Here is a 26,102-nt window from a genome sequence, read left to right on the forward strand (position 1 = left end):
AGCCAGGCAGTCAGCCAGCCAGGCAGCGGACGACGACTGACTGTCTTTTTTAACGCTCAGTGGGGGTTGCTGCAGACCCAGTTGACGAGGTGGCGCGTTGACGGGGTGGCGAGGTTTGCGGCGGGGATTTTGTGTTATTTACTATAGACACTCAAATTAAATTGGTATTTACATAGTTGGAACGCATGAAATGCATTTATCACTGAACACCACCGAGCAAAAGATACGCGGCACCGCACTTGCTGTTTGTTGTTGTTGTTGTTGTTGCTTTTGTTGCTCCTATTACTGCCGATGTTCTTGTAGTTGTTGTTGTTGGCTTATGTGTTGTGTTTTTTTATGTTTTTTTTTTTTTTGTTTATCAGCGCCTAGATTGACAAGCGACAAGCAGCAACTTCCAACGTTGTAGTCATCGGTCTTGCCGACGTTCAAATTGTAATGGCAGTCAGTCGGCAAAGGCGGCCGACAAAGGTATCTAGATACATAAAATGCAATGCAGATAATGGCTGGCAGAAGAGTTCAATTACCCGCGCTTAAGACGCCAAAGACACTAAGAGGCACACTCGCACTCGCACTCGCACTCACACTCATGCAAACAAATACACGCGCGCACGAGCAAAACAAATCAACTTAATTTGTATCCCAAAGATACAAAATATTCTATGGCTGGCATCCTTACGAACCGGCTTTGATGCCCAAACACAATTCGCTTTTATTTTAGCTTTCGGGTTTTGTTTTATGTACTCGTACTTCGCTTTGTTTCTGTGGCGTTGCTCAGAGGGGTCGACGCGAATCGTCAGATACAACAAAAACTCAGATACCCCGCCGATACGAATACGACCGCCTGCGTTCAATGTCTGTTTATTACTGACGGCGTCGGGCAGTTGGAGTTGTTTGTGGAACCGGCTTTTCGGCGTTGCACATACACACAGCGAATACAAAATACTGGGTAGTGTCAGCACTGCGCACCCAGTATTTGTGGCCCCGTCTCTCACTCGAACAGTGTTGCTGTGCAGCAGAGGACCGAGCGTCGGGCTCGTTGGCTGGGCGCGTAAATGTGAATTCAAAATGGAATACAAATTGTCAGAGTCAAAAGAAAGTTTCTAACTACTGATATCTTCAATATGTTTAGCCTAGAGTTGCATTAATTTTAATTTCAAAAGATTTCTGTCAAATACGAAAATGTATCTTATTGAAATTGCTTTAATTCGAAAGATATTTAGATATATCCAAGCACATGCTTCAAGAGATCCTTTTTGTGATAGATTACATTGGTGGGATATTTTACAGACTACGTGAAATACATACAAATATATATAAATATATAATAATATTTTCAGTATTCACACAAAATGTGTGAACGAAAACAAACTTGTATTTTCTCAGACATACTAGTATACCAAGTTTTGTGAATCTGGCTTTTATACTTCCTAAAGTTCATACAGACGGGCCGGGTTATATTAGTTACTTTGTCATGCTGATAACAAATATATGTAATTTGTCGACCCAATTAATGCAATAAATAAATAATAAAACATATTTATTTTACTGAATTACAAAATGAAGTAGATTCGTTTTATAATATAGTGGTTTTTCTGCAAGACGTTTAAGTTTCTAAATGATAAAACGAACGAATATAGGTAGATGGACAGTTTTTGCCGAAAGAAAGCCATACAAGAACTTTCTTTCTTTTAATCAGCAGGACTAAGGATAACTACGAGAGGAATGGAATAATTAAATAATTAAAATAGGCTTTCTTAGCCTAAATAAATAATACAAATCGCTCATTGGACTAAACACACATGTGATGAGTTTCTCAACAAACTATATAGTAAGTAAATATTATTGTTGAATATCCTTAGTAATAAATAGGATGGACATAAATCAATGTCGCTTTCAAATCATTCTCCCAATGAAAGCTCAGCTAATCACATAAGAAGGCTCGCAGCATTATGAAGATATCAGACTGTCAATAATCTGCAGAGAAACCGCACGGACACACACTAGAACGACGCCTGGCTCCCACACCCGCGGTTTTAAACCCAAACAATAATAAGTCTTAATGACCAGGCGGGCGGTGCAGGCAGTAATGACGAAGCCCATGGTTATATGTAGATGGAGATGGTGATGACGATGGCCATAGGAATAGGAATGGTGATGGTGGCTTGCTGTTTTTACGAGCGCGCGCACGCTTGGAAAACTGCAAGAAGCTTCCGTCTAAGACACTGACGACTGACTGTGCGTGTGTGTCTGTGCGTGTTTTCATTTTATAGTTTTCCGCTTTTTTTACGATTCTTTGCCACCGCCTCATCGCCTCATCGCCTCACCGCCACCGCCGCTTTCAACCCCCAAATAAAGCCGAGCCATTTGGTCGCTGGGCACCCAAAAACAATTGCAATAGATCCTTTTCATAGAGCCCGCTCGCTGACACCCAAAAGTCATAAAATTCCGTTTGTTTAATTTTGTATATGTGTGTCAGAGGGGTGGTCTTTTTGTTAACAATAGCGCGGTGGCGACGACCCTGAGCGGTTATCAAATGCTCGCCAGAGCCACAAAACTGGGCCCGGCATTCTGTGCCGGCGTTTTTATGCCTATGCCCAACGACAGTTATTGATGTCATAAAGTTGGAGATTTATGCAGCTTGGTCAGAGCTACGACTGTTGGATACACATACATGTACATACTCGTATGTATGTGGTACATGTCCTATTGTTGCTGTTGTTGTTGTTGTTGCTGTTGCTGCTGTTGTGGGTATTTTATGTTGTGGGGTGGTGCAGTGGCTCGATCAGCGCCTTCCGTGTTCCTCTTACGGGCAGGCAAATGTACCGTTAATAATGCACACATAGTTGAGGCTGGCGTTATGGCAATGCTTCAAACAGAAGGGTACATACATACATTATGTGTACATATGTAAATACTATATATACATGCCAATGTATGTACAGCTATATACCTTTATGGAAAGTGAAATTGCAACTTGTAGTTTAAGAAGATCAAAATATTGCAATTACACACTACTTACTTGTATATTAGATGTTTATACTCTGTACATGAAATGTGCAGGATTATATTATGTAGGTTTGCGCGAGCTGAAAAATGTAACAGGCAGAAGGAGGCGTGGCAGAGCCCACAAAGTATATAAGGTCTTGCCCTGTCTGTCTGTCTGTCTGTCTGTATGTTGGTCCGCCTAGATCTCAGAGACTATAAGAGATAGAGACACCAAATTTGTATATATTATGATATTTATGAACGTTTTGACAAACTTGATGCAAAATTATTCGCTTGTTGGCCTAAAACTTTAGTCACGTTCCTTTTATCTCCCAGCTGTTCAAGGGCTTTCAAATAATCTGCTTAAGGAATTGTGATTATTTTAAGCATAACAAGCAATTTCTATCAAAGGAACTGCTTACCTTAACTCATCGCCTCGTATTATTTTATGTACCTACAAGCCCCAACACAACGCTGTTTTCTGAAGCAAACATCAAACATTTAAAAGCATTTAAATAAATTGTAGTAGCGCGGCCTTTGCGTAGACTAAACAAAATAAACATTAAAACCGCCTGCATTGGGCAAGTCAGCCTCTGTGCATTTACAATAAACAAAAACCGGCGAAAAAAAGTACCAAAAACGGAAGGGCACAGGCCCCAAACAAGAATTTTTAATGCATGTCGCCGCCGCCGCAGATCAAAAGCAAATGTTATAGGAGCAAGGGGAACGGTACTGGAGGGGGGGCAATAGGCAGCAGAGGCACGGACGTTATTTTGCACTTATGCACCTCTCCTTATCTGTGTATTGGTGTTGGCGTCCATATGCTTGGTGCGCATGTGTAGTCGCCTTTGATGTGCTGCGGGCGCATTTGTTTATGCGCGCTATAAAAGCCATAAAATATGCATAAAATGCACAGGCAAATAGGCAGTTGTGATTGAAGTTGAACATCAGGCGGTGGAAAATAAAAATTAAGCTATCAACATGAGCACCAAGTGTAGGGAAAAATGTCGCATCGATGTTCACTTGACTTGGCGACAAGCCAAATAGGGAGTGTCCAAAGTCTCTATTACAAATGATGCTACACAGAAGTTGCAGTCAGAAAAATTCAATGCGAAAGAAGAGATCTCACATAACTTATAGTTAAATATAAAAGTAACAATATTAATATTAAAGATTTTATTGATTTATTTTTTTATTTACATAGGTTGGTATACATACATAGATTATGACACAAACACTAATTACAATTTGCTTAATATACAGGGTGCGCCATCTTTTATGTCGGTATGTAAACATTGCATATCTTTGAAAATAAACAACCGATTTTCAAGTATGAGATATTTTTATTTAATTTGGTTCTGTACAATTTCTTCAGACTTATTTTTCAACACTGGTCTACTCAAGTCAATCGGTTCACTAATGACAAAGTTATTCAATATTTACATACCGACATAAAAGATGGCGCACCCTGTAGTTATTTACAGTTTATTACAGTTTTCTGATTAAGAAAGATGAAAATAGAAGAACTAACAAATACACATCAAAGTATGTTGGGTATGTTGGTGTAACGAATAAAAATGTTTGGCTACTAAAAATGTGTGGCTCCATTTTTAAAATAATGACGCTGTATAAGTACATACATACATGTATATGGATGAAAGAAGTCTAGAAGTTATGTTTAAAAAGATCTCAATATCATAAGAGGAAAATAGACGGGCAGAAAACTAAATATAACTATATTGAATCGTCTTATCTTCTAACCTACTCTATGCCAAGAGGGTATGAAATGGTTCACTTTTTCTAGCAACTAAATTGAAGTAGTGTAGACCCGACAAAACATATATCCTTTGTCTGATCAGTATGATCATCGTTTACCACTATACTCTAGTAAACTTTTTGCCTCTTGTTCATCGAATTCACAAGGAATTTCGCCCTGCACAATCCTTTGCTCGAACTATAATGACTATCATTCTCGCTTTTAAAATGTCTGTTTTTCTCTATTTTTTTTTTTTTAATTTTAAAATTTTTCCTTTTCCTTTAATTTCTTCATTTACATTTATAATTTCTTTTTTGTTAGATCCAATCACTTCTCTGGCTACTTTATGTTGTGAAACGGGGCATAAACATATAATTTTTACTTTAAGTCGCCATTTTATTGCATTTATTTGATTTTGATTGGTTATGATTTGAAAAAATATTTACAAAATATGATCAGTAACGAAATTTAAAAAAAAAAAAACAATAAGTGGAGTTTTTCTTGATTCGTTCCAGCCCTTAGTTCTACCCTAACTGATTGAAAATATAACAAATGGTTAACTAACTATGTATCTATGACTTACAACAAAATTTGTAATTTCAGTGTTTTTTATGTTAAACATTATAGTATATGTATATAAGTACTTAACTGTTCATATTTCGATTGGCTGGGTCCGTAGAAGGTTTCTCTGAAGCGAAAGTTACTCGTCAGCTGCAGTGGTCGTAAAAAGCGCATAAAAACTTCAAGAGTTGAGCTTTAGGGCTCCACCATTTGGCCATAAAATTGTGAGCAGTAAAAAATATGAACAACACATGCATTGGTTTACGACTTTGTGGCCCCACCACACCCACAAGAATAGGAATGAATTTGTATGCGCTATAAAATTTGGCTCTATGAGAGCTATAAAATATTTATTCTACTAAAAAATAACTGTACATAAAAATATATATATACACATAAACACGCATAAAGATGATTATCATACATACTATATAGTACAAATGCCAAAGGATTTACGCTTAACAATAAAACAGAGTAACGTAAGCCAAACAGCCAACAGATGCGGCAAGAGATCATGGAAAGCGGCATTGTGTGGATTGGGTCCGACCATTTAGACAATGTCATCGGCCACCTGAGACTCCTGCTCCAGAATTGTGCTTTCGCGGAATTTGCTTTTGGGAATCTTACTCGAGTTTCCCTCGGTGAGACAGGGCTCGTGTTCGGCATTCTCGTGTCCCGCAGCCACATGTGCGCCATCGTCCAGCTGGACCTTGCCCAGATGGCGTCGATAGCGATACCAGAGCTTGAGGCCCAGCACCAGCACGAAATAGAGAAATGCCAGGCAGATGATGATAATGATGATGCGCGTGATTATTGAGTTTGAGGTAGATTTAGTGGTCAGGACCACGAGTAGCACCTCCTCGCGTTTGAGGCCCGCACTACTGCCAATGGTGCAACCGTAGCGTCCCTCGTCCTCCGGCTGTACGTCGTGTATTTCAAGCGTGCCATTCTCCAATAGTCGAAACCGTGCCGTATCCGTATTATTTTCATTTAAATACACCAGATCCCTGTCCCATTGTATGGTGGGCTTTGGTTCCCCCGTGGCCTGACAATGCATCACGGCCAAACCCTGCTCCAACACTTCAATGGGTCCGGATGGCGGCACGCTAAACTTGGGCGCAATCACCACGTTTATGGAGACAGTGGCACTGATTTCTCCCTGACTGTTGGACGCAATACAGGTATACTGGCCCCGCTGCAAATTGGTCACATTGCGAAAAACTAAAGTGCCATTGTGATCGGAAACATTTTCTGGCAGTGGCAACTGGGTTTCCTGCACAAAGTGAATCAATTAATGGCTTTTCACTTGATCTTTGTTTTATTAACTTACCCTCAACCATTTGACCTGTGGCGTGGGAGTGCCCTGAGCCTTGCAATGCACTTTGCCCACCGTCCCTAGCTCCAAGTTCTTTGACGTGGGCTGCGGCATAAACTTAAGCTGCTCAATAACCTCTACCATTCCGTTATTGGAGCTAACAGTGGGTTGCCCGTCGACCAGCAATTGGCATTGATACTGGCCAGCATCACTGGCCAAGACGCTGGAAAACAGTAGTGCCCCGCTTTCCTTGTTCAGCGTAAGGCGTGAGTCCTCCCGCAGCATCGCTTCCAATTGAGGTTCGCTGGTTGTTCCGCTGAACTGGCCCAACTCAGCTTGGCGCAGCGTTTTTCCATCCTTGCGCCACCTCAATGTGACGCTATTACTTTGTGTATAGGCGAAGGGTACTTCATAAGAGCATGGTAGTTGCAGCGACCCCAGCTCCTTAACTGTAATCCGCGCAGCAGGACCTTGGTTTATGCGCACGTCATCCAATGATGCTGGCATTGCTGTGAGGAATACAACACACAGGGCCTTTAAAACTTGCGAAACTCTCTAGTAAGCTGTACTGACTCAGCTTTCGGCTTGAAGACTATCCCTACATGCCTATGAAAAGGCACAGCTCTATATGGGGACCTCTGCCACTTACCACACACACTGCCGCACCCCCAGATGATCAAGCCGAGGCCATAGCATAAGAATGGCACGTATATCTGCACAATACGAGTACACGAGTTCATCGTTGTTCGAATATGTTTCATACAAGCAGAAGAATTTGGTTATTTTTCGGTTTCCTGCCTCTTGTTCTTCTGAACAAAACCGGTGTGAATTTTTTTTATTTTTCAGAGGAATTCTGTTTCTGCCACAGGCTTCAGTCGTAGCTTCACTTCACACAATGGCTGGCATTTTCACGTTATGGTTATTTTAATGGTACGCACACGCGTCACGCTCAATTATCCTTCCGCATAGCCGTATCGTTCGATGCGCATTTCCGCCGTACCCACAACCGCACGAGTCTGCGTTCAAAATTGAACTGATGCGGTAGCTGGCTAATTTTCGGCAGCCTGCGGCATGCAGCCCATTTGCGCATGCGTCAGAAACCATGCCCAGTATTTACCAGTATTCCCAAATGCTACCCTGCCATGCAACACTGAATGCTTGCTACCTTTTTAATGACTCGGTTGTATATTGGTTGCTTTCTTACACATTTTGATACATTTCAGCTACTTAGAACAAATAATGCCATGGCTATATCTAATGAATACAGTCTAAAATTGAGGTATAGTGGAGACGCGGCTATAAACCGTCTGCCGTTTGGCCACGCGGAAGGGGCAGCGAGTCATCATTTTGTAAACAATTGCACCGCAGAGCACAAACAGGCCCCAAAATACATAAACGAAGAGCAGAACAAAGCGATTGGGAAGCCACAGCACCGTATAGCTGAGATCGTAATTCTCTAAAAAGGCAGAATACGCGTGATTGCTTATATACTTGCAATTGCTTAGACTTACCCAAAACCGCATATCCCATGCCAATTTTCGATTTTCCCATGCGATATGAGCATGTTGGCACCATAATCTCCAAGTAACTGTGGTCCTGCTCTTTGAGACCCTTCAGATCAAAATGTCTCACCGTATTTTCATAAAAATTAATGACTTTTGTGGAGGGGTATATAAATATGCGTGATTCGTGCCAGTGGCCCGTAAAAATTATATGTGGGTCCAAATCACTAATAATGGCACGCAGTAATGGACCACCGCCAATGAGTAGTGGCGCGTGGGATACACCTATACGCAGGCGTTCGGCATTGTGATCGCGATCTGGATTTGTAAAATCCAACAGCATGCGATTGATCTTAAAGAACCGTAAATGATTGTCATAGTCAAAAAGATCTTCACTCATAAACTCGTTTTCAAAACGACGCAGATTTGAGTTGGATATATAGTCGCCGTTTTCTCCTCCGATATCATTATCGCCGGGTACATGCACCCGCTGAAAATATTTGGAAATCATGGCAAGATGTCATTTTTTGAAGCATATGAAGTGATTTGGGTCACAACACTTACATTTGTGAACTTTTTGTTTTGGAAGATGCGTTTAAAACGCTTAACATAAAGTTGGTATTCCTGGGCTGTGGCAATATTGCCTTCATCAAGAAGATCGCCCAGAAACACAATGATATGTGGTTGAGTAAAGGACACGGCATGCTCAAACGATTTCTGCAAAAATTTATCAGAATCGTATCGCGCCAAAGGTCCATGATAAGACCGATCATAGGAGGTACCCAAGATCTGTGGATCTGCAATGAGCAGCAGGCGGGTGCAATTATCTGTGGGGAAAATGTTAGTGTATTTTAATTAATGATAATGGAAAAAGATTTACCCAATTTACACTCTATTTTCTGCCAGTTGGACCTAGCTATATAGTATATGAGCACTTCGTTGAAGAACATGAGCAAAAGCGTTAGTACAATAAAGCCCCGGCAAACTAATCTGCAAATTATGGAAGCAGATTAATGGTTTTAATGGATTTGGCTTTAAAGATTCACTTACCTGTTAACTACGCGCAAAGAAGCCATAATCATGCTGATCGGGTGGTACTCTCTTGTTGATTAGTTGTTAGGTGATGTGTTGCCTTTAAAAATTGCGTGGTTGAGTTTGTTCTTGCCGATGGCATTGTTGTCTCCCCTGTTGTTTCTATTTTTATACTCGACTGCAATATTTACGTAAGACTTGTGTTATATTCATAATTATGCGTGTGCATTGAGCCATTTGTTCCTGTGGCTCCCGCAGAAGGCGCTCGACGGCACTGCAAGCAGCTGGTAACTGGTTGCTGGTGCAGCCCAGAAACGCGACTAGCTGGCACACGCCCTGCTGCAGGGCCTAATTAGATTAAAGAGCATTAACATTTGTAATTAGTAGCAAACACAACATGGAATGAATTCACTTACCGGCTGACATGCCGTTCATCTGACATGCGCGAATTTTTTAATTGTTCGACTGTTGGGGTCAGTTTGAATTCAAAAACTGAGACCGCCGTTGCGGACAGTGCCTTCTCCGCGGAGTGACCGTTACAACTAAGCGTTTACTTTTGCATGCAATGCAATTAAAGCATTAGAGATAACAGCACTACACGTCACAATTAAGTTTTTGGGGTGACCAAGCTTGCTGTAACTAGAGTTCGGTCGGTTCTAATAATCGACTATCGCTTGGTCACCTATCGACAGCAGTGTGCTACATATCTGGCATCACTCGTGCAAAGTAATGCCATTCTGCACGTAAAAGTTTTTTTTTCGTATTCCCAGCAAATGCGCCATAATTAAATGTTGAAAATATTACAACGAGTTACAATGAACGTGTAATTGTTAATTGAGAGTGGTATTGTGCTGTGCATTGTGGTTATTTCGGCATTTATAGAAGCGAGGCTGTGGTCGTAGTCTTGGAATTTGCAACTTTTTGCCGCTGCTGCATCATTTGTGAAAAGTAAGGCCACAGTTTGCAAGTCATAAATAGGAGACACCGCGTTGGTAAATTCTATATAAAGTGTGAACTATATATTCAAGTGCAAGTGTGAGCGAATTGTGTCTCTGTGTTTTGCAAAATGAAAGGAAAAAACATTGCAACTGCACTATTTGTGTGTTGTGCGTGAGTGTGTGTTTGCTGGCAATGCCGCTCGCTGTCGCTGTTGACGTTGCCGCAGACGTTGATTTGGCAATGCTGCTTGGTGGTTTTCGTTGTCGTTGTTGTCCCATTTGATAGATAGTGTGAGACCGATCGCTGTTTATTATTATTAACTTTAAAATCCCGCACAAACCGTTCTCATTGTGAGCCTACATTTGAAGAGCGCACGTTGCCATTTTTGCTACCAATGTTATTGTTTATATCGAATGCTGATTTTCCTGATTTCCTCTGTTTACAGTTGTTTCTTTCGACGGCCCCAAATCAGTGCGCGCTCAGCCCACGCTCGTAGCTGACGGCATGGCGGACATTATTTACCCCAATGGCTGTCGGCCGCTTGTTGAAGATTTGGGCACCGATGAGCTCATACGTCGCCTAAAGGTGCGTTACTTTAAATGCGTACTTTTAATTGCTTATCATTATCAGTAAATTTTTTGGCGCCCACCATTTACAGACTTTGGCGAACGTGTTGCAAACAATGGATCAGGATGACAATCTACATCAGCAGTACATACCATTGGCCCTGCATTTACTTGACGATTTTTTCATACACCATCAGAGTCGAGATGTCCAGTTGCTCATTGCTTGTTGCGTGGCGGATGTGTTACGGGTTTACGCACCCGAGGCACCGTACAAAGAACAGGAACAGATCAAGACTATTTTCAAATTTTTTATCAAGCAGTTGCATGGACTGAAAGATCCCCGAGATCCGTCGTTTAAGCGTTACTTTTACCTGTTGGAAAACTTGGCCTTTGTTAAATCGTTCAATATGTGCTTCGAACTGGAGGATTGTCAGGAGATATTTTACGAACTGTTTAGCACCGTATTTAAGATAATCAAGTGCGTTAGCGACGATATTCTCTATTTTAATGAGAAACTAATTCTTAAATTTTATTCGACAGCGATCAGCACAGCGTCAAAGTGAAAAACTTTTTCCTGGATGTGCTAAGTCCTTTGATTACAGAGGCGGATAATTTATCAGTGGAGCTTTTGGATTTGATTCTTATAAATATTGTGGAACCCAATAAGTCAGCCAACAAACATGCCTATCAGCTGACGGAACAGTTGCTCATTAAAACCGGTGAAGCCTTGGAGTCCCCCATTAAAATAGTAGGTGTAATTGTAATATCAAGTTACGTCATTTAATACTTTATTATTTCAGTTCTTCAATCAAGTTTTAGTACTGGATAAGCCCAACCCTAAGCTGGCAATTTCACAAAAAATCTATGATATCATTTACGAGCTTAACCAGATCAATGGTGAAGTGTTGTGCTCAGTATTGCCGCAGCTGGAGAATAAGCTGCTGTCTACCGATGATGCCGAGCGATTGAGTTAGTGAATGAATTAATATTATAGTTTTATTGTTAAAAGCACTTATTCTATTACAGGAGCCACCACATTGCTAGCGCGCATGTTTTCTGAAAAGGACTCCCAGCTGTCCAAGAAATATCAATGGTTGCTTCGGGTCTTTTTTGGACGGTTCTGTGACATTACCGAATCCGTACGCGTTAAGTGCGTGCAGTCATCCATGCACTTTTTACTCAATCATCCACACCTGCAGGCCGACATCACTGAAAAGTTGCGTCTGCGTAATCACGATTTGGATGAGATGGTGCGACATGAGGTAGTAATGGCCATTGTTGAGACGGCCAAGCGTGATTTTAAAATTGTAGCCGAAGCGCCAGAGCTGCTGGAAATTGTACGAGAGCGCACGCTTGATAAGCGTTACAAGATCCGTCGTGATGCTATGAATGGCTTAGCCTACATTTACAAACGTGCTATTTGTGAACCAAACGATTTGAGCGAGGAGGTGAAACAGCAAGTGGACTGGATAAAGAACAAGATTCTGCATGGCTATTACAAAGTGGGCCTGGAAGATCGCTTGCTAGTGGAACGTTTGCTGATTACCTGCCTTGTACCGTACAAACTTGCTCCAGAGGAGCGCATGATGAAACTGTATCATCTTCTTGGTGATTTGGATGCCAATGCTACCAAGGCATTTGTAGAGCTACAAAAGAATCAAATGAAGACCCGTAATACAGTTAGCGAGTGGGTAAAGCTGCATAACTCCAAGGAATTTACGCCACGCCTGCTGAATCAGCTAAGCGCCAAGCAAGCGACCATAGCTAAGTGAGTGTTGATCTTCTTTAATCTTATGGTTGCGAGAAAGTTCACTTGCAACATATTTATTGTAGTTGATTATTATTATTGATATTGGGTTGATTAGGCCCTATACTATATATTTGTAGATATTACTTACAATTCATAACCTAACCAAGCAAGAAATTATTGCTTATTGGTGTTGAAATTATTAGCTCGGTGCAACCAGATTTCAATAGCTCTCCATATATATTTATTATATTATTTCAGATTACTGCCTGATCCGTTGAAGGCTGCCGAGTATCTAACACAATTCAGCACGAATATGCGCAAGGATGCACAGCTGCTGCGCTGCATTCATATCGTACTAAAGCGCGACGTAAGCTGCAAGGAGTGCACAGACACCATGTCCGTGCTGCTCAAGAAACTGGGCGCACATGTGATGACAAATCTGTACTACAATACGGTGAAAATGCTTATTGAGCGAGTTGCCTCGGTCATGGTAGATAAGGAGTCAATTGGTGTGCTCATAGGGTAAGGTAAATTGGACTTATATTAAACAGTTATGAAGACTTGAAAATTGATTTTAGACTCATTGAGAAATGCATACAGGGAGATGGAAAAATATGCGAGGAAATTGGCATAAAGCGTCATGAGGCGGGTGAGCGCGGCCTGAAGCTATTAAGCGTAAGTATTTCATATTCAAAATCTGAATGATGTATATGATACATATTATGTTCCCTACTTGTAGATGCTATCCTACGTGTTTTCCGCGCATTTCTTTACGGACACAACGCTGCGTCATTTGATTGCATTGTTAAGCTATGAGCATGAATATGTCGCTCCACTTGTGCTAAAAACGCTTACGCATCTGGGTCGCTACCAGCCGCTCATTGACGAGGCCTACCCTACAATTCTCGAAGAATTAGCCCCAATCTGCAAGGACTTTGCTCTGATGGGCACCCCCAAACAGGCAAAGCATGCGGTGCGTTGCATTTTCGTTAACAGTCAATCATCTGCAGCTACAGATGGTGCAGGTGGTGGCGGTTGTGGTAACAGCGGCGGTGCCGCCTCAACCACTACGCAGACCGTGCACCAAATTTTCAATGAAATAATTGAAGCTTTGCGCATTGGTCTTGTACCCAATTGCGAGTATCAGCGCACAATGATTGTCACGCTCGGCCACATTGCCTATAATATGCCACAAGCGTTCCTTATACCTGTTAAAAATATGATCGCTCGTCGCATAGTGAAGGAGTTACTTATCCAGGAGGTGCCGGCGCAGCGGGAATACGATTTGCCCGAGGAAGAGTGGTGTGAGCAAGAGGATCTTCCACCCGATACGCTCTGTAAACTGGACGCTCTGAAGACAATGGCACGCTGGCTGCTTGGTTTGCGTACTGATGTACACGCGGCCCAAAAAACATTCCGCATGTTGGCAGCATTCGTGAATCAACGCGGCGATTTGCTAGCCCAAAACCGTCTGGTTCCCGCCGAGAAGTCTTGGCTGCGTCTGGGTGCTGCTTGTGCTATGCTCAAGGTATGCGAGCAAAAGGGCGTTGGTGATCAGTTCAGCGCTGAGCAATATTTGCAGTTGTCCCAGTTAATGGTAAGTGTGTCGAGATCTAACTGATTATTAACGTTGTCGCATAATATGAATTATTAATTGAGTTAAACCTTTTTGATATTTAGTTCCATGTATTTTGGTTAAAATAATAATTCGTTTTGAATATCCAATAGACTCTCTGATATAGATACGTACAGTTACAAAAATAAAAATATTTATTTCAGGTTGACCCCGTGCTGGAAGTACGCGATGTTTTTGCCCGCAAGCTGCACAAAGGTCTAGGCAAAGGATTACCACGTAACTGCCTGCCTTTGGACTTTATGGGATACTATGCGCTTGCGGGTCTTGAAACTGATAGAAAGTAAGTAATGGAAATTGGATATTTTTTACTTATGTAAAATATTGCATTTGCTTTTCAGATTGCATGATCAGGTGCGTCATTATGTCGAGACGGATGTGAATAGACGACGCGAATATCTCAAAACTGTCGCAATGACATGTAAGTTCATTTTAGATGTTAATCATAAAAATAATAATTTGTATGTAATTTTTTCAAACAGCGCCCGACAGCTCCACAGAGTCTCAATCTCTGCACATATTACCTGACTATATGCTGGCTTTCGCCATACCGGTGCTGGTTAACGAGCCAAGCTTTACTAATCACCAGGACTATGCTCAGCTACGGAAAATGGAGAAATGTTTGCGCTTCATTCTTGAATTGCTAATGGCCAAACGAGAGTCTTTTGTATACGGATTTTACAAACAACTGCTGGAACTCATAAAACAAAGGGAGTATAGCCCTGGCGCCGACAAGGATCGCATGCAGAATAACTACGTATGTAACTATTTCACATATTAAGGACTCAAACGCTTATTTGAAACATTTTTTAACTTTATAGAAAATGTGGGCACTCTCTGACCTCGCGATGCACATAATTGATGCCAAAATCGGCCAGTGTGAAAGCGCAAAGGGCACATTTTCGATGCCATTGCAGCTGCCTGATATGTACTTTAAACAGCCCGCCGATCCAAATTTCCAGAATACTGAAATTTACATACCCCTGGATATATACACGCTGGGCGAAGGTATTCCGAGAACAAGTAAAGCCCCGACGAACGCGACATTGGGGCGCAACGTGGAGAAACGGAATTCTGATGTTTTGATGCTGGAAGATGACAATTCCCAGGTACGTTTAACAGTGTAAGAAACAATTTTTGGAAAGCAGTGATTATCTGTTTATCAGCAGCCTTATTATGTATTAATTTGAAATCGTTACTTTGGATAAATAGCATTTATAACGATAAGTTTTGGGAGCCAGATTTTTTCATATAACCTTTACCTAAAAAGATAAATCATATCTATACAGTAATATCGTTATTTACGGCAAACATTAGCTTTGAAGCTATTGACTATTATAGTAAACCTTATACTCAGCAAATTCATAAAATTTAATTTTTAAACGTGTATAAATTAGTTTGATTTTATTTTTTCACAGGAGAACAATCTGTTCGACAACATACGCGTTGCCGACACAACCGAGCCTATGGCAAAGCGTACGCGCGGCGCTGCAGCTGCTGCCAAATCGTAGAGAAAAGCGTGGGTATTGCTTTTCAATAAAAGATAAATTGTTAGTTTAGTTATAGGCTAGGTACCTAAGTTAATTATTTATTTAAGGCGAAAGATTAATCTAGTTGTTAAACCGCCACTACCTACAATACACTACATACAATCTACCCAACAGTTAATCGGTGATGTCAGAAATATTTCAAGTTTGTACATTTAGGAAACAATGGGAATGACCCTCAACTAACAGACCAATACACGACTCAAAGCGCAGCAGATCATAGGTTTCGCATAAGTTAATCTTTCCTAGTTATTATTTTGATAATGCATATTTTATACTTTGGTTTTATTCGTTTCGTAAAAAGTTGTGTTTTCTTGTTTTATTGAGAAATTTTAAGGACATTTTTAACAATTTACGGGTTTAGGGAAGCGAAAAAGCGAAACATCCATACATTCAGAGTATCGAATAATGCAAAAACATAATCTAAATTAGTTTATAAACAATTTTAACATATATTTTAGTGTGTAATGCTTAATGGCATAAATTTGTTAAATTGTAGTGTAATGAGATACGTTCAAAGAGCCTTATTAAGAAATTAAAATCAACATTTTCTATTTGCAGTAACAATTTAGTTAATATTAAAGCATACATATATACATAAATCATATAAATATACAGACAAACAGAGTATGCATTACAAATGTATTAATTTCGATTAAACGTGGTAAGCTAACATTGTACATTTAAATATTATTACTGTTTTCAAATACAATTATTTATAATAAGTAAAAACCAAATTCTTTACGATGCATTTCATTTAAAATGTCATACACAAGCGCCCAAACTTCAGATTTGTGCACTGTGCAACACAGAGTTTGGTGTTGCCACTGCTGCATGCGCACGCAGCTTGGCAACGCTCCGTCCATTCGTATTGGAAATGGGGGTGGGTCGCGTCGCACTTATATTTCTCTTGTTTTGTGTTTTGCCGTGTGAATTAAAGATAATTATAAAATAAAGTTACATTAAATCGTTCATTCTAACTGAAAGACGCTACAAACAATAATAATAATCCATCCAAAAAGCAAAAATAATAATATGACGCAGCCGTTTGCACCAGACTTTGTCTGCGAAGACGCCGCTGGCATTATCAGTCGCACAACAAACGCTGACCAGAAAGGAACATCAGGGCGGCTATACACATCAACTCCGTACAAAAACAACGCATTCGGTTTTTGTAATTTAGCCAAACAAGCGGCCACTGGCACTTCAAAGCACTACAATATTTGTGTGGGTGGTAGAGCTGCTGGCAGCGGGCACAGTGTCGCGACCTTCGATCCGCGTTTAAAAACATTGCTTTTATTGTTTGCCATATTGATTATCGGCTTCAAGAGCGTAATACTAGCAAGTGAGTAGATTTCGGGCATTTTCCCATCGCATCGCATTCAAGGTTGCACTTGTACATTCAATTGATGTGTTGTGGTGTGTGGTATGAACTTCCTGTGTTATAAATAGCATTGCAAACAAATAACTACAGTTTGTTTGTTTGTTTGTGTATTAGGCAACTTTAATTCTGATGATCTCATATTGCTATTCGCTTTTCATACAATTCACCTTCGTGCCATTCCAGCACCCATTCGACCCCCCTTGCAATACGCTAAGCGTCTAAATAAAGACATTTAAATAGCTTGTTGCGCATTTTGTTTTAGCAACATCTTCTCATTTGCATACCAATCTGTCAGAGAACCATTAGTTGTGTCAATTGTTTACCCATAGGCTTGTTTACCTACGCACATGCATACATACATAAATATGTACATCGGTGTTGAACTCTACCTTTTATTCTTTCTACATTTTCTGAGTTCAACCTAACGGTATTTTAACTACGACGTCACGCGAGGGTCGGGAACTGCGTATGGGACGTTGTTCGTGTGGGCGGACGACCGACCAGTTAAGTTACATTTTTAGTTTTCTGCAACATTTGCGCTAACAATTGTGTCAGGTTTTCATTTTTAAGTACATACATATGCATGTATGTATGCATAAATAACTGTATTTGGTGAGTCAGTCGCACCTTCCATATATGTATGTACATACATATGTACATACGTATGTATGTTGATATGTGGTTGTAATTTATTATTGCTCCATTATCGTTTGCTTTTGTTTATCGTGTGCCGTTGATAGAAAACCATCAAATACATATTTATTTGGCATTGTCTTTAGGTACCAAATGTATTGCAGTCACACTACCCTACACAATTCGAGTTGAAAGAACTTAGTTTTTATGCCCTTATTAGTTTTTATGCCCTACTCTTTGGAGTATATTGCGTTTGATCTGATATTTCGAACGCATAGAAAGTGGCGCATACCAAATACCATTCAAATCAGTCAATTTAAAAGAAAAGTTATTAGCGAATTTAAATGATATTTTGATTTGATTATTGATATAAAAAAGTTGAGCTGGGCATGTCCGATTTATAAGGATGTTCGACTATGTTAATTAATTGCTTAACATTCACAGTGCCTTATATAAATGCGAGCAGTGTACACCAGCTCACAAGCTACGTGCAATCGCAGCTGAGCGCCGCTCTAGAATGGTCACAGGACAATCAAATCCCCTCCAAGATAAGCCCTGTAGTTTGTGGACTGATTGTGGCTATTGTCTCCTACGCTTTGGTCTATCTAGACAGTGCAGTACCGGGGGTTAGTCCACCCACACCTTTCTCGCCACGTTCCAAGCAGCGGTAAGTATTAAATATTTATTTCAAATTATGCAGATTGATTAAAATTATCCAATTATTGATTTCTTTAAATTTTTTTCAGCTTTCGACAACAGCGCAACTCATCTTTGCATTTGAACTATATTTGTGCCTTGGGTGCCGGTCTTGTCGTTGGTTTCTTGATGTATGTGGATTTGTAATTTATTTCCCCAGCGGGCTTTTACAACCAGTTAGTCAATTCTTGTATCAGTATTAGAGTTTAAGTCGGTAAACGCACAATGCATCTGAATTTCTCTATATGTACATCATTCGTTTTACTTTACATTATGTTTATGTAATTGGTTTTTTTTGCGAAGTCCTTGTAACTGTGCAATGCTCCTTAAGTTAAACTAAATACAGTGTTTCATGAATTTAAAAGAAGCAGTAGAAGCTATTTAAAACGTAACTGTGGCAACTAAAGCGAACTAATTAATATTAAGTACATAAATTATTCCTACTAATCCATAGCATCATTGATTCCACTCTTCATAAATTAATATTACTAATATTTTATGTAAGATGAAAGTACAAATTATGTAAAATTTAATATCTGCAGAAACAAAACTGTAACTATGTGGAACATACTAAAATTAATTTTGTATATTACTTGTATTCTGCATCAAAATATATGAAGTCAAACTCTCCAAACGCAAAAAGTTTTGTTGCCAAACATTATTGCTTACCTGTTCGACCTGGAAGGTGTGCATACGATTCTGGCCAATGAAACGACCAACTATGCGTACAAAACATCCTGTAATCAAAACATAACATATTAAAACAATTTTGTGGGATCTAATTGTTAGTTCTACACTTTCCATTTGTAAGCGTTTTCACTTGATCCTCAATGTCGAAATCATAGAAAACACTTTGTAAAATGGGTCCTTGGCCATCATTGCGCAAAAGAAGTATCCGCTCTGTCCATTTGCCCTCAACAATGCGTACAATTTTGCCTACAATTAAATAAATATATTAATTAGCGCATTCATGGCCACTTGATTTAGGAGGTTAGGAAATGTATGTGTATGTACCGCCAGAAAATAAAATAAATGATCGGTGTAGCTGGCATTATTATTTATCCAAAATAAATAAATCATAGGTTAATTTTTTTTAAGGTAAACGTTTAGTTTAACCAGTTAATGTGTATAACCTAATGTGTATAACCTATTATATCTTAAGACGTACCATAAACGTTCCAAATGGCATTTAAATCTGGCTGCATTTTGTGCATTTTAAGGCAAAAGTCCACTCGTCCAATCAAACTAATTAAATTGCGACCCCGTTTTTTAAGTAACGGTACTTCGGAGACTGAAACATTTTCTTTTGTTGCAACGCAAAGAGTTTGACTCAATTTTCTGGATGATTGTTTTTTCGGAGGGGGCATATATTCCTCTTCATCCACAAATCCTGTGTACGTAAGCTTTTTCTCAGCGTTATTTAAGCAGAGCTTCGTCTGTCTTAACTGGCTGCCGGTTTTGCGGAGCAGTCCGGAGGCTGTGTTAAAGCTGCAGTTTCCAATCTGGGATTGAAACTTATAGCGAGTATTTGCAAGGGAGTTACTGGGCTTGGCTGTAGTTTAAACGATTTATATATATTGAAATAAAAAATATGTATATTTCTTAATAATATTTTACCTTTGGCAAACATTTTCACAGAATAGTAACGGAAGTAAAAAGTGCAACCAATCATTGAAATGTGCCATTCACGTTTGGCAGTCTTACAGTAGTGCTACCTATCATCAATTCAACTTTTTCGATAGGTCGATTTTTTTTTGATAATACCAAGTCGGCTACACTCGCCGTCCACGCGAGCCTATTTTCGTTTTTATACAAATTTTGTAAATAATAAAACTTGTTTCTATATTTCTTATAATTAATTAACTCACGTTGCTAAAATGAGTACGATTTTGGAAAAAATTGCGGCTATTGAGTCTGAGGTAAGCGGCGCAGTGCAATGGAGTCTCTTAACGAAAACTAACCTGTCTTCGATTCTCCAATTGGCCCTCTTTTCGTCGCCCCGAATGAACATCACAGATGGCACGCACGCAAAAGAACAAGGCTACATCGGCACATTTGGGTCTGTTGAAAGCTAAGCTCGCTAAATTACGACGCGAGCTAATTTCCCCCAAGGGTGGTGGTGGCGGTACCGGTGAAGGTAAGATATATAAAATTTTGTATATGCTTAAATATTGAAACCTGATTATCTGTCCTATTATATAGCCGGCTTCGAAGTTGCCAAAACCGGAGATGCACGAGTCGGGTTTGTTGGTTTTCCGTCTGTAGGAAAATCAACGCTACTTTCGAATTTAGCCGGCGTGTACTCGGAGGTGAGTAGGATTTATAAAATAAGTCTGAATATAAAATATTTTCGTTAACGTATACAGGTGGCTGCATACGAGTTCACCACACTTACCACCGTGCCAGGCTGCATTCTTTACAAAGGCGCCAAGATACAGCTTCTGGACTTACCCGGTATTATTGAAGGCGCCAAAGATGGCAAGGGTCGAGGTCGGCAAGTTATAGCAGTCGCGCGAACCTGCAATTTAATCTTCATGGTGCTGGATTGCCTAAAGCCTTTGGGCCATAAAAAGCTGCTGGAGCACGAATTGGAGGGCTTCGGTATACGGTTGAACAAGAAGCCGCCCAATATATATTATAAACGCAAGGATAAAGGTGGAATCAATCTCAATTGCATGGTGCCGCAATCGGAGCTGGATACGGACTTGGTCAAAACAATTCTATCGGAGTATAAGATACACAATGCAGATATTACGTTGCGTTACGATGCGACTAGCGATGACCTGATCGATGTTATTGAGGGCAATCGTATATACATACCTTGCATTTATCTGCTGAATAAAATTGATCAGATTTCCATTGAGGAATTAGATGTCATCTACAAGATACCGCATTGCGTGCCCATATCAGCTCATCATCATTGGAACTTTGACGACCTGCTGGAAATGATGTGGGAGTACCTAAGGCTCATACGCATCTATACTAAACCAAAGGGTCAGTTGCCTGATTACAGCTCGCCGGTGGTGTTGCACAATGAGCGCACAAGCATTGAAGACTTTTGTAATAAGCTGCATCGCTCCATAGCTAAAGAGTTTAAATAGTAAGTCATAAGAATAATCTCTGAACTGTTTTTTAACTTTTGTGCAATTTACAGCGCGCTAGTCTGGGGTTCCTCGGTCAAGCATCAACCGCAGAAAGTGGGCATCGAACATGTACTGAACGATGAGGATGTTGTTCAGATTGTCAAAAAAGTTTAGGATAATAATTTATGCATTTTGATTGTGGTTTTTTTCTATGCAAGTTTTAAATAAAAAAAAGTTCCGCCACTATTTAAATGATTTACTCAGTTTGGTCGTTGCCACCTGTTGCAGAGAAAGACCAATCGTAAAAATTGTTTTACAACACTGCAGACAGCTGTTGAGCGGCGTGGAATAACGCTGTTGTTAGTTCCCGGAGTGGTCGTCGTTTAAAGGATAATATAAATGGTGGAGCACGGTAAAAGTGGCTCAAATGTTGAAGCCACTGTGTGGGACCACAGTGACTCCAAAGAATGGGCCTTACCAATCAAGCCCTTGGAAGAGAAGTGGAAGCTTGTGCCGGCCTTTCTGCAGGTCAAGGGTTTGGTAAAACAGCACATTGATTCTTTTAATCATTTCATAAATGTGGACATCAAGAAGATAGTGCGTGCGAATGCGCTGGTCACCAGTGACGCGGATCCGCTCTTCTATGTTAAGTACTTGGATGTGCGTGTGGGCAAGCCCGACATTGACGATGGCTTCAATATAACCAAGGCGACCACGCCGCACGAATGCCGTCTGAGAGACACCACATATTCGGCCCCCATTACCGTAGACATTGAGTACACGCGTGGCACTCAGCGCATTAAGCGAAACAATCTGGTCATTGGACGCATGCCGTTGATGCTTCGTTGTTCCAATTGCGTGCTTACGGGAAAGTCCGAGTTTGAGCTATCAAAGTTAAACGAGTGCCCACTAGATCCGGGCGGATATTTCGTGGTGCGTGGCCAAGAGAAAGTCATACTTATACAGGAGCAGCTATCGTGGAATAAAATGCTCACCGAGGACTTCAATGGCGTTGTGCAGTGTCAGGTCACATCGTCCACACATGAAAAGAAATCACGCACGTTGGTATTGAGCAAACAGGGGCGCTACTATCTGAAACACAACTCCATGGTGGATGACATACCAATTGTGGTTATATTCAAGGCATTGGGAATTGTGTCTGATCAAGAGATTATGGCACACATTGGCCTAGATGCACGTGCTCAGAATGGTTTCGGTGCATCACTTATGGAGGCATTCAATCTAAAAATATTTACGCAGCAACGAGCGTTGGAGTATATGGGTAAGTTAATAATGTAATTTTACACATTTTTCGATTATTTTTGTTTTTGTTTGGTAGGTTCCAAGCTGGTGGTTAAGCGTTTTCAGAGTGCCAATACCAAAACACCAGCCGAGGAGGCTCGAGAACTATTGCTCACCACCATTTTGGCTCACGTGCCGGTGGACAATTTTAGTTTTCAAATGAAAGCCATCTATGTGTCGCTTATGGTTCGCCGTGTCATGGCTGCCGAGGTGGACAAGACGCTCTTCGACGACCGTGACTATTATGGCAACAAACGTTTGGAGCTGGCCGGCTCGCTCATCTCACTCATGTTCGAGGATTTGTTTAAGCGTATGAACTGGGAGCTTAAGATGATAGCCGACAAAAATATACCGAAGGTGAAGGCAGCCCAATTCGATGTTGTGAAACATATGAGGGCAGCACAGATTACAGCTGGCCTGGAGTCGGCGATTAGTTCAGGCAATTGGACCATTAAACGATTCAAAATGGAACGTGCTGGTGTGACACAAGTGCTATCCCGTCTAAGTTATATTTCGGCGCTAGGCATGATGACACGTGTGAATTCACAGTTTGAAAAGACGCGTAAGGTTTCGGGCCCACGCTCCTTACAACCCAGTCAATGGGGCATGTTGTGCCCGTCAGACACGCCCGAAGGTGAAGCCTGCGGTCTGGTTAAGAATCTGGCGTTAATGACGCACATAACCACAGAGGTAGACGAGAGGCCGGTGATGATATTAGCTTTCAACGCTGGTGTTGAGGATATACGTGAGGTCAGCGGTAATCCCATAAACAATCCGCATGTCTTTCTCGTCTTCATCAACGGCAATGTCTTGGGTCTGACAATAAATCATAGACAGTTGGTTCAGAATTTGCGTTACATGCGACGTAAAGGACGCATGGGTAGTTTTGTATCCATACACACGTCGTATACACAACGTTGCATCTTTATACATACAGACGGAGGAAGGCTCTGTCGTCCCTATATAATTGTGAGCAGTGGCCGGCCGTTGGTGCAACAGCATCATTTGGATGAACTACAGCGAGGCATACGGAAATTCGACGATTTTCTGCATGATGGACTCATCGAGTATCTGGATGTGAATGAGGAGAATGATTCGTTTATAGCTTGGAATGAGGCGCACATTGAACCCCATACCACACATCTGGAAATTGAACCATTCACTCTCTTGGGCGTTTGTGCTGGACTGGTGCCCTATCCACATCACAATCAAAGTCCTCGCAACACCTACCAATGTGCTATGGGAAAACAGGCCATGGGGATGATTGGTTATAATCAAAAGAACCGCATTGACTCTCTGATGTACAATCTCGTCTATCCTCAGGCGCCGATGGTGAAGTCGCGCACCATCGAGTTGACTAATTTTGACAAGGTACCGGCGGGGCAGAATGCCACGGTGGCTGTGATGAGCTATTCTGGGTATGATATTGAGGATGCATTGATTCTAAACAAGGCGTCCATTGATCGCGGTTACGGACGCTGTCTGGTCTACAAGAATTCAAAGTGCACGGTTAAGCGATATGCGAATCAAACCTTTGACCGCATCATGGGACCCGTAAAAGACGCCCTCACCAATAAAGTAATTTTTAAGCACGATGTGCTAGACACGGATGGCATTGTGGCACCTGGTGAGCAGGTGCTCAACAAACAGATTATGATAAACAAGGAAATGCCAGCAGTTACCTCAATAAATCCGCTGGAGGGTCAAAATGCACAGGTACCATATACGGCGGTTCCAATAAGCTACAAGGGCTCTGAGCCGAGTTATATCGAACGTGTTATGGTGACAGCGAATGCTGAAGAGGATTTCCTCATAAAGATTCTGCTGCGTCAGACACGTTGCCCGGAAATTGGTGATAAATTTAGTTCTCGGCATGGCCAGAAAGGTGTTACGGGTCTCATAGTGGAGCAGGAAGATTTGCCTTTTAACGATTTTGGCATATGTCCGGATATGATTATGAACCCTCATGGTTTTCCCTCTCGAATGACAGTGGGAAAAACACTGGAGCTGTTGGGTGGCAAGGCAGGAGTGCTGGAAGGGAAGTTTCATTACGGTACCGCCTTCGGTGGTTCCAAGGTACAGGATGTACAAGACGAGCTCGTCCGCCATGGTTTCAATTACATGGGCAAGGACATTTTCTACTCCGGTATAACAGGCGAGCCGCTAGAAGCGTACATTTATTCTGGTCCCGTCTACTATCAGAAACTAAAGCACATGGTGCAGGACAAGATGCACGCTCGTGCTCGCGGTCCCAAGGCTGTACTGACTCGCCAGCCTACTCAGGGTCGAAGTCGCGAGGGCGGTTTGCGCTTAGGTGAGATGGAACGGGATTGTCTGATATCCTACGGCGCCAGTATGCTAATTATGGAGCGTCTTATGATCTCCTCGGATGCCTTTGAGGTCGATGTATGCCGTACTTGTGGGCGTCTTGCCTATTGCTCGTGGTGCCACTTCTGTCAGTCCTCGGCACATGTCTCTAAGATTTCTATGCCCTACGCTTGCAAGCTGCTTTTCCAAGAGCTGACCAGCATGAATGTGGTGCCCAAACTTATGTTGGAGAATTATTAATAAGTGCGACAAGAAGAATAAAGTGACTATTCATGTTCTGCTTTTTATACCCTATGCAAGTATATGGGCTCTCAACATTATTTGTATTTTTTTCTTGTGTTCGCAAATACAGACAGATACGTTGGAACTCAATGCAACGTTGAGGGACTACGTGTATAGTGAGCATTCAAATATAATAAACTATGAATACCAGATCGATATTTAATTATTTTTATTAGTTATCGTCATGATATAACTTTATCAATGCTCCCTGCCTTTCTAGAAATTGTATTCTTATGAACTATAAATACAGCCTCTATAAGAACTTAGAGGATATGATTTCTTAAAAATTTGGAATATTATAAAAAACAATATATTTTCGATTATCATATTGCTTACCAAATGGTTGGATTATGTGCCAAAGTTAGATCTTTTAAACCGGAAATTTTTCTTTTATAATTGTTACAGTTATTGCTGATAGTTAATATTTAAATTTTACTTAAATGGTAGCTAAGTCGGAGTATTTAAATATGCCCTTTAGGAACTATAGTAATTTGTGAGTTAGCATATTCTTATGAACAGAAAGTAAAGTCGCAACTCGAAACAATTTAATTATATTTTAATCTACTTTCCAACTGTGTTTAATATATTTTTTTAGTTAGTCTTCTCGTCCGCTACAACGGAAGCGCACTGTAAATATATGTGCGCCGTCACATCCCCTTTTCATGCTACAAATAGTTTATCGCCTCAAAGTCCTGCTTGATAACAGCGTCTGGCCCAAACTTGCTGTCTAAACAAGGAGCAGCCACGCCCACCAACACAGCAGTTCTGTCGGCCACCCACTTCACACCCACAGAAATGTGCGTAGAAT

At 40.9% G+C, this 26,102-nt stretch overlaps 7 protein-coding genes across 8 annotated transcripts; 4 read left to right on the plus strand and 3 right to left on the minus strand.

Moving 5' to 3' along the window:
- Window positions 1–5,790: 5,790 nt before the first annotated feature.
- Window positions 5,791–7,306, minus strand: LOC115634423 (tyrosine-protein kinase-like otk). The gene is made up of 3 exons (XM_030532130.1): window positions 7,267–7,306; window positions 6,633–7,126; window positions 5,791–6,575 (listed from the first exon to the last, which is right to left on the minus strand). The coding sequence occupies exons 2-3, from the start codon at window positions 7,122–7,124 to the stop codon at window positions 5,853–5,855; spliced, it is 1,215 nt and encodes a 404-aa protein (XP_030387990.1). The 5' UTR covers window positions 7,125–7,126; window positions 7,267–7,306; the 3' UTR covers window positions 5,791–5,852.
- Window positions 7,307–7,779: 473 nt separating this feature from the next.
- LOC115633643 (metallophosphoesterase 1) lies at window positions 7,780–9,710 on the minus strand. Of its 2 annotated transcripts, none has more exons than XM_030531085.1 (6): window positions 9,568–9,710; window positions 9,170–9,499; window positions 9,009–9,109; window positions 8,684–8,946; window positions 8,129–8,609; window positions 7,780–8,073 (listed from the first exon to the last, which is right to left on the minus strand). In XM_030531085.1, the coding sequence occupies exons 2-6, from the start codon at window positions 9,199–9,201 to the stop codon at window positions 7,886–7,888; spliced, it is 1,065 nt and encodes a 354-aa protein (XP_030386945.1). In that variant the 5' UTR covers window positions 9,202–9,499; window positions 9,568–9,710; the 3' UTR covers window positions 7,780–7,885. The 2 variants fall into 2 exon arrangements, with proteins under 2 accessions (XP_030386945.1, XP_030386944.1); XM_030531084.1 differs by having other exon boundaries at window positions 9,000–9,109; window positions 9,568–9,709.
- Window positions 9,711–9,898: 188 nt separating this feature from the next.
- Window positions 9,899–16,323, plus strand: LOC115633856 (sister chromatid cohesion protein PDS5 homolog B). Its single transcript, XM_030531348.1, has 14 exons — window positions 9,899–10,099; window positions 10,536–10,675; window positions 10,749–11,134; window positions 11,197–11,404; window positions 11,457–11,625; window positions 11,683–12,424; window positions 12,665–12,928; window positions 12,985–13,081; window positions 13,146–14,003; window positions 14,186–14,322; window positions 14,381–14,460; window positions 14,522–14,796; window positions 14,861–15,148; window positions 15,458–16,323. Exons 2-14 carry the CDS (start codon window positions 10,595–10,597, stop codon window positions 15,548–15,550), a joined length of 3,678 nt encoding a protein of 1,225 aa, XP_030387208.1. The 5' UTR covers window positions 9,899–10,099; window positions 10,536–10,594; the 3' UTR covers window positions 15,551–16,323.
- A 169-nt stretch (window positions 16,324–16,492) lies between these two features.
- LOC115633723 (ADP-ribosylation factor-like protein 6-interacting protein 6) lies at window positions 16,493–18,845 on the plus strand. The gene is made up of 3 exons (XM_030531190.1): window positions 16,493–16,931; window positions 18,048–18,270; window positions 18,350–18,845. The coding sequence occupies exons 1-3, from the start codon at window positions 16,622–16,624 to the stop codon at window positions 18,444–18,446; spliced, it is 630 nt and encodes a 209-aa protein (XP_030387050.1). The 5' UTR covers window positions 16,493–16,621; the 3' UTR covers window positions 18,447–18,845.
- A 25-nt stretch (window positions 18,846–18,870) lies between these two features.
- LOC115634562 lies at window positions 18,871–19,929 on the minus strand. The gene is given in 4 exon segments (XM_030532386.1): window positions 18,871–19,036; window positions 19,095–19,235; window positions 19,468–19,851; window positions 19,917–19,929. Coding segments are annotated over 4 exon segments (699 nt in total). The 3' UTR covers window positions 18,871–18,875.
- Window positions 19,930–20,077: 148 nt separating this feature from the next.
- On the plus strand, window positions 20,078–21,628 carry LOC115632611 (GTP-binding protein 128up). The gene is made up of 5 exons (XM_030529842.1): window positions 20,078–20,218; window positions 20,316–20,436; window positions 20,502–20,608; window positions 20,666–21,399; window positions 21,454–21,628. The coding sequence occupies exons 1-5, from the start codon at window positions 20,177–20,179 to the stop codon at window positions 21,554–21,556; spliced, it is 1,107 nt and encodes a 368-aa protein (XP_030385702.1). The 5' UTR covers window positions 20,078–20,176; the 3' UTR covers window positions 21,557–21,628.
- Window positions 21,629–21,748: 120 nt separating this feature from the next.
- Window positions 21,749–25,450, plus strand: LOC115633947 (DNA-directed RNA polymerase III subunit RPC2). Its single transcript, XM_030531465.1, has 2 exons — window positions 21,749–22,664; window positions 22,722–25,450. The coding sequence occupies exons 1-2, from the start codon at window positions 21,782–21,784 to the stop codon at window positions 25,250–25,252; spliced, it is 3,414 nt and encodes a 1,137-aa protein (XP_030387325.1). The 5' UTR covers window positions 21,749–21,781; the 3' UTR covers window positions 25,253–25,450.
- The last annotated feature ends 652 nt before the right edge of the window (window positions 25,451–26,102 follow it).

The sequence above is a fragment of the Scaptodrosophila lebanonensis genome, unplaced genomic scaffold (genome assembly GCF_003285725.1).
Source record: "Scaptodrosophila lebanonensis strain 11010-0011.00,11010-0021.00 unplaced genomic scaffold, SlebRS2 tig00000001-arrow-pilon, whole genome shotgun sequence".
Taxonomy (NCBI): Eukaryota; Metazoa; Arthropoda; class Insecta; order Diptera; family Drosophilidae; genus Scaptodrosophila; species Scaptodrosophila lebanonensis.

Bases quoted from the DNA above. Each gene is read 5' to 3' on its own strand.
- LOC115634423 (XM_030532130.1), bottom strand. From the start codon at position 7,124: ATGCCAGCATCATTGGATGACGTGCGCATAAACCAAGGTCCTGCTGCG. The intron at 6,576-6,632 runs GTAAGTTAATAA...CACTTTGTGCAG, and splicing joins CACAGGTCAAATGGTTGAGG to GAAACCCAGTTGCCACTGCC.
- LOC115633947 (XM_030531465.1), top strand. From the start codon at position 21,782: ATGGTGGAGCACGGTAAAAGTGGCTCAAATGTTGAAGCCACTGTGTGG. The intron at 22,665-22,721 runs GTAAGTTAATAA...TTTGTTTGGTAG, and splicing joins ACGAGCGTTGGAGTATATGG to GTTCCAAGCTGGTGGTTAAG.
- LOC115633643 (XM_030531084.1), bottom strand. From the start codon at position 9,201: ATGATTATGGCTTCTTTGCGCGTAGTTAACAG. The intron at 8,947-8,999 runs GTAAATCTTTTT...TTTTCCCCACAG, and splicing joins GAAAATAGAGTGTAAATTGG to ATAATTGCACCCGCCTGCTG. The intron at 8,074-8,128 runs GTAAGTCTAAGC...CTGCCTTTTTAG, and splicing joins CATGGGATATGCGGTTTTGG to AGAATTACGATCTCAGCTAT.
- LOC115633856 (XM_030531348.1), top strand. From the start codon at position 10,595: ATGGCGGACATTATTTACCCCAATGGCTGTCGGCCGCTTGTTGAAGAT. The intron at 12,425-12,664 runs GTGAGTGTTGAT...ATATTATTTCAG, and splicing joins AAGCAAGCGACCATAGCTAA to ATTACTGCCTGATCCGTTGA. The intron at 14,461-14,521 runs GTAAGTTCATTT...TTTTTCAAACAG, and splicing joins CAAAACTGTCGCAATGACAT to CGCCCGACAGCTCCACAGAG.
- LOC115632611 (XM_030529842.1), top strand. From the start codon at position 20,177: ATGAGTACGATTTTGGAAAAAATTGCGGCTATTGAGTCTGAG. The intron at 20,437-20,501 runs GTAAGATATATA...CCTATTATATAG, and splicing joins TGGTGGCGGTACCGGTGAAG to CCGGCTTCGAAGTTGCCAAA. The intron at 20,609-20,665 runs GTGAGTAGGATT...TAACGTATACAG, and splicing joins TAGCCGGCGTGTACTCGGAG to GTGGCTGCATACGAGTTCAC.
- LOC115633723 (XM_030531190.1), top strand. From the start codon at position 16,622: ATGACGCAGCCGTTTGCACCAGACTTTGTCTGCGAAGACGCCGCTGGC. The intron at 16,932-18,047 runs GTGAGTAGATTT...TAACATTCACAG, and splicing joins CAAGAGCGTAATACTAGCAA to TGCCTTATATAAATGCGAGC. The intron at 18,271-18,349 runs GTAAGTATTAAA...AATTTTTTTCAG, and splicing joins TCGCCACGTTCCAAGCAGCG to CTTTCGACAACAGCGCAACT.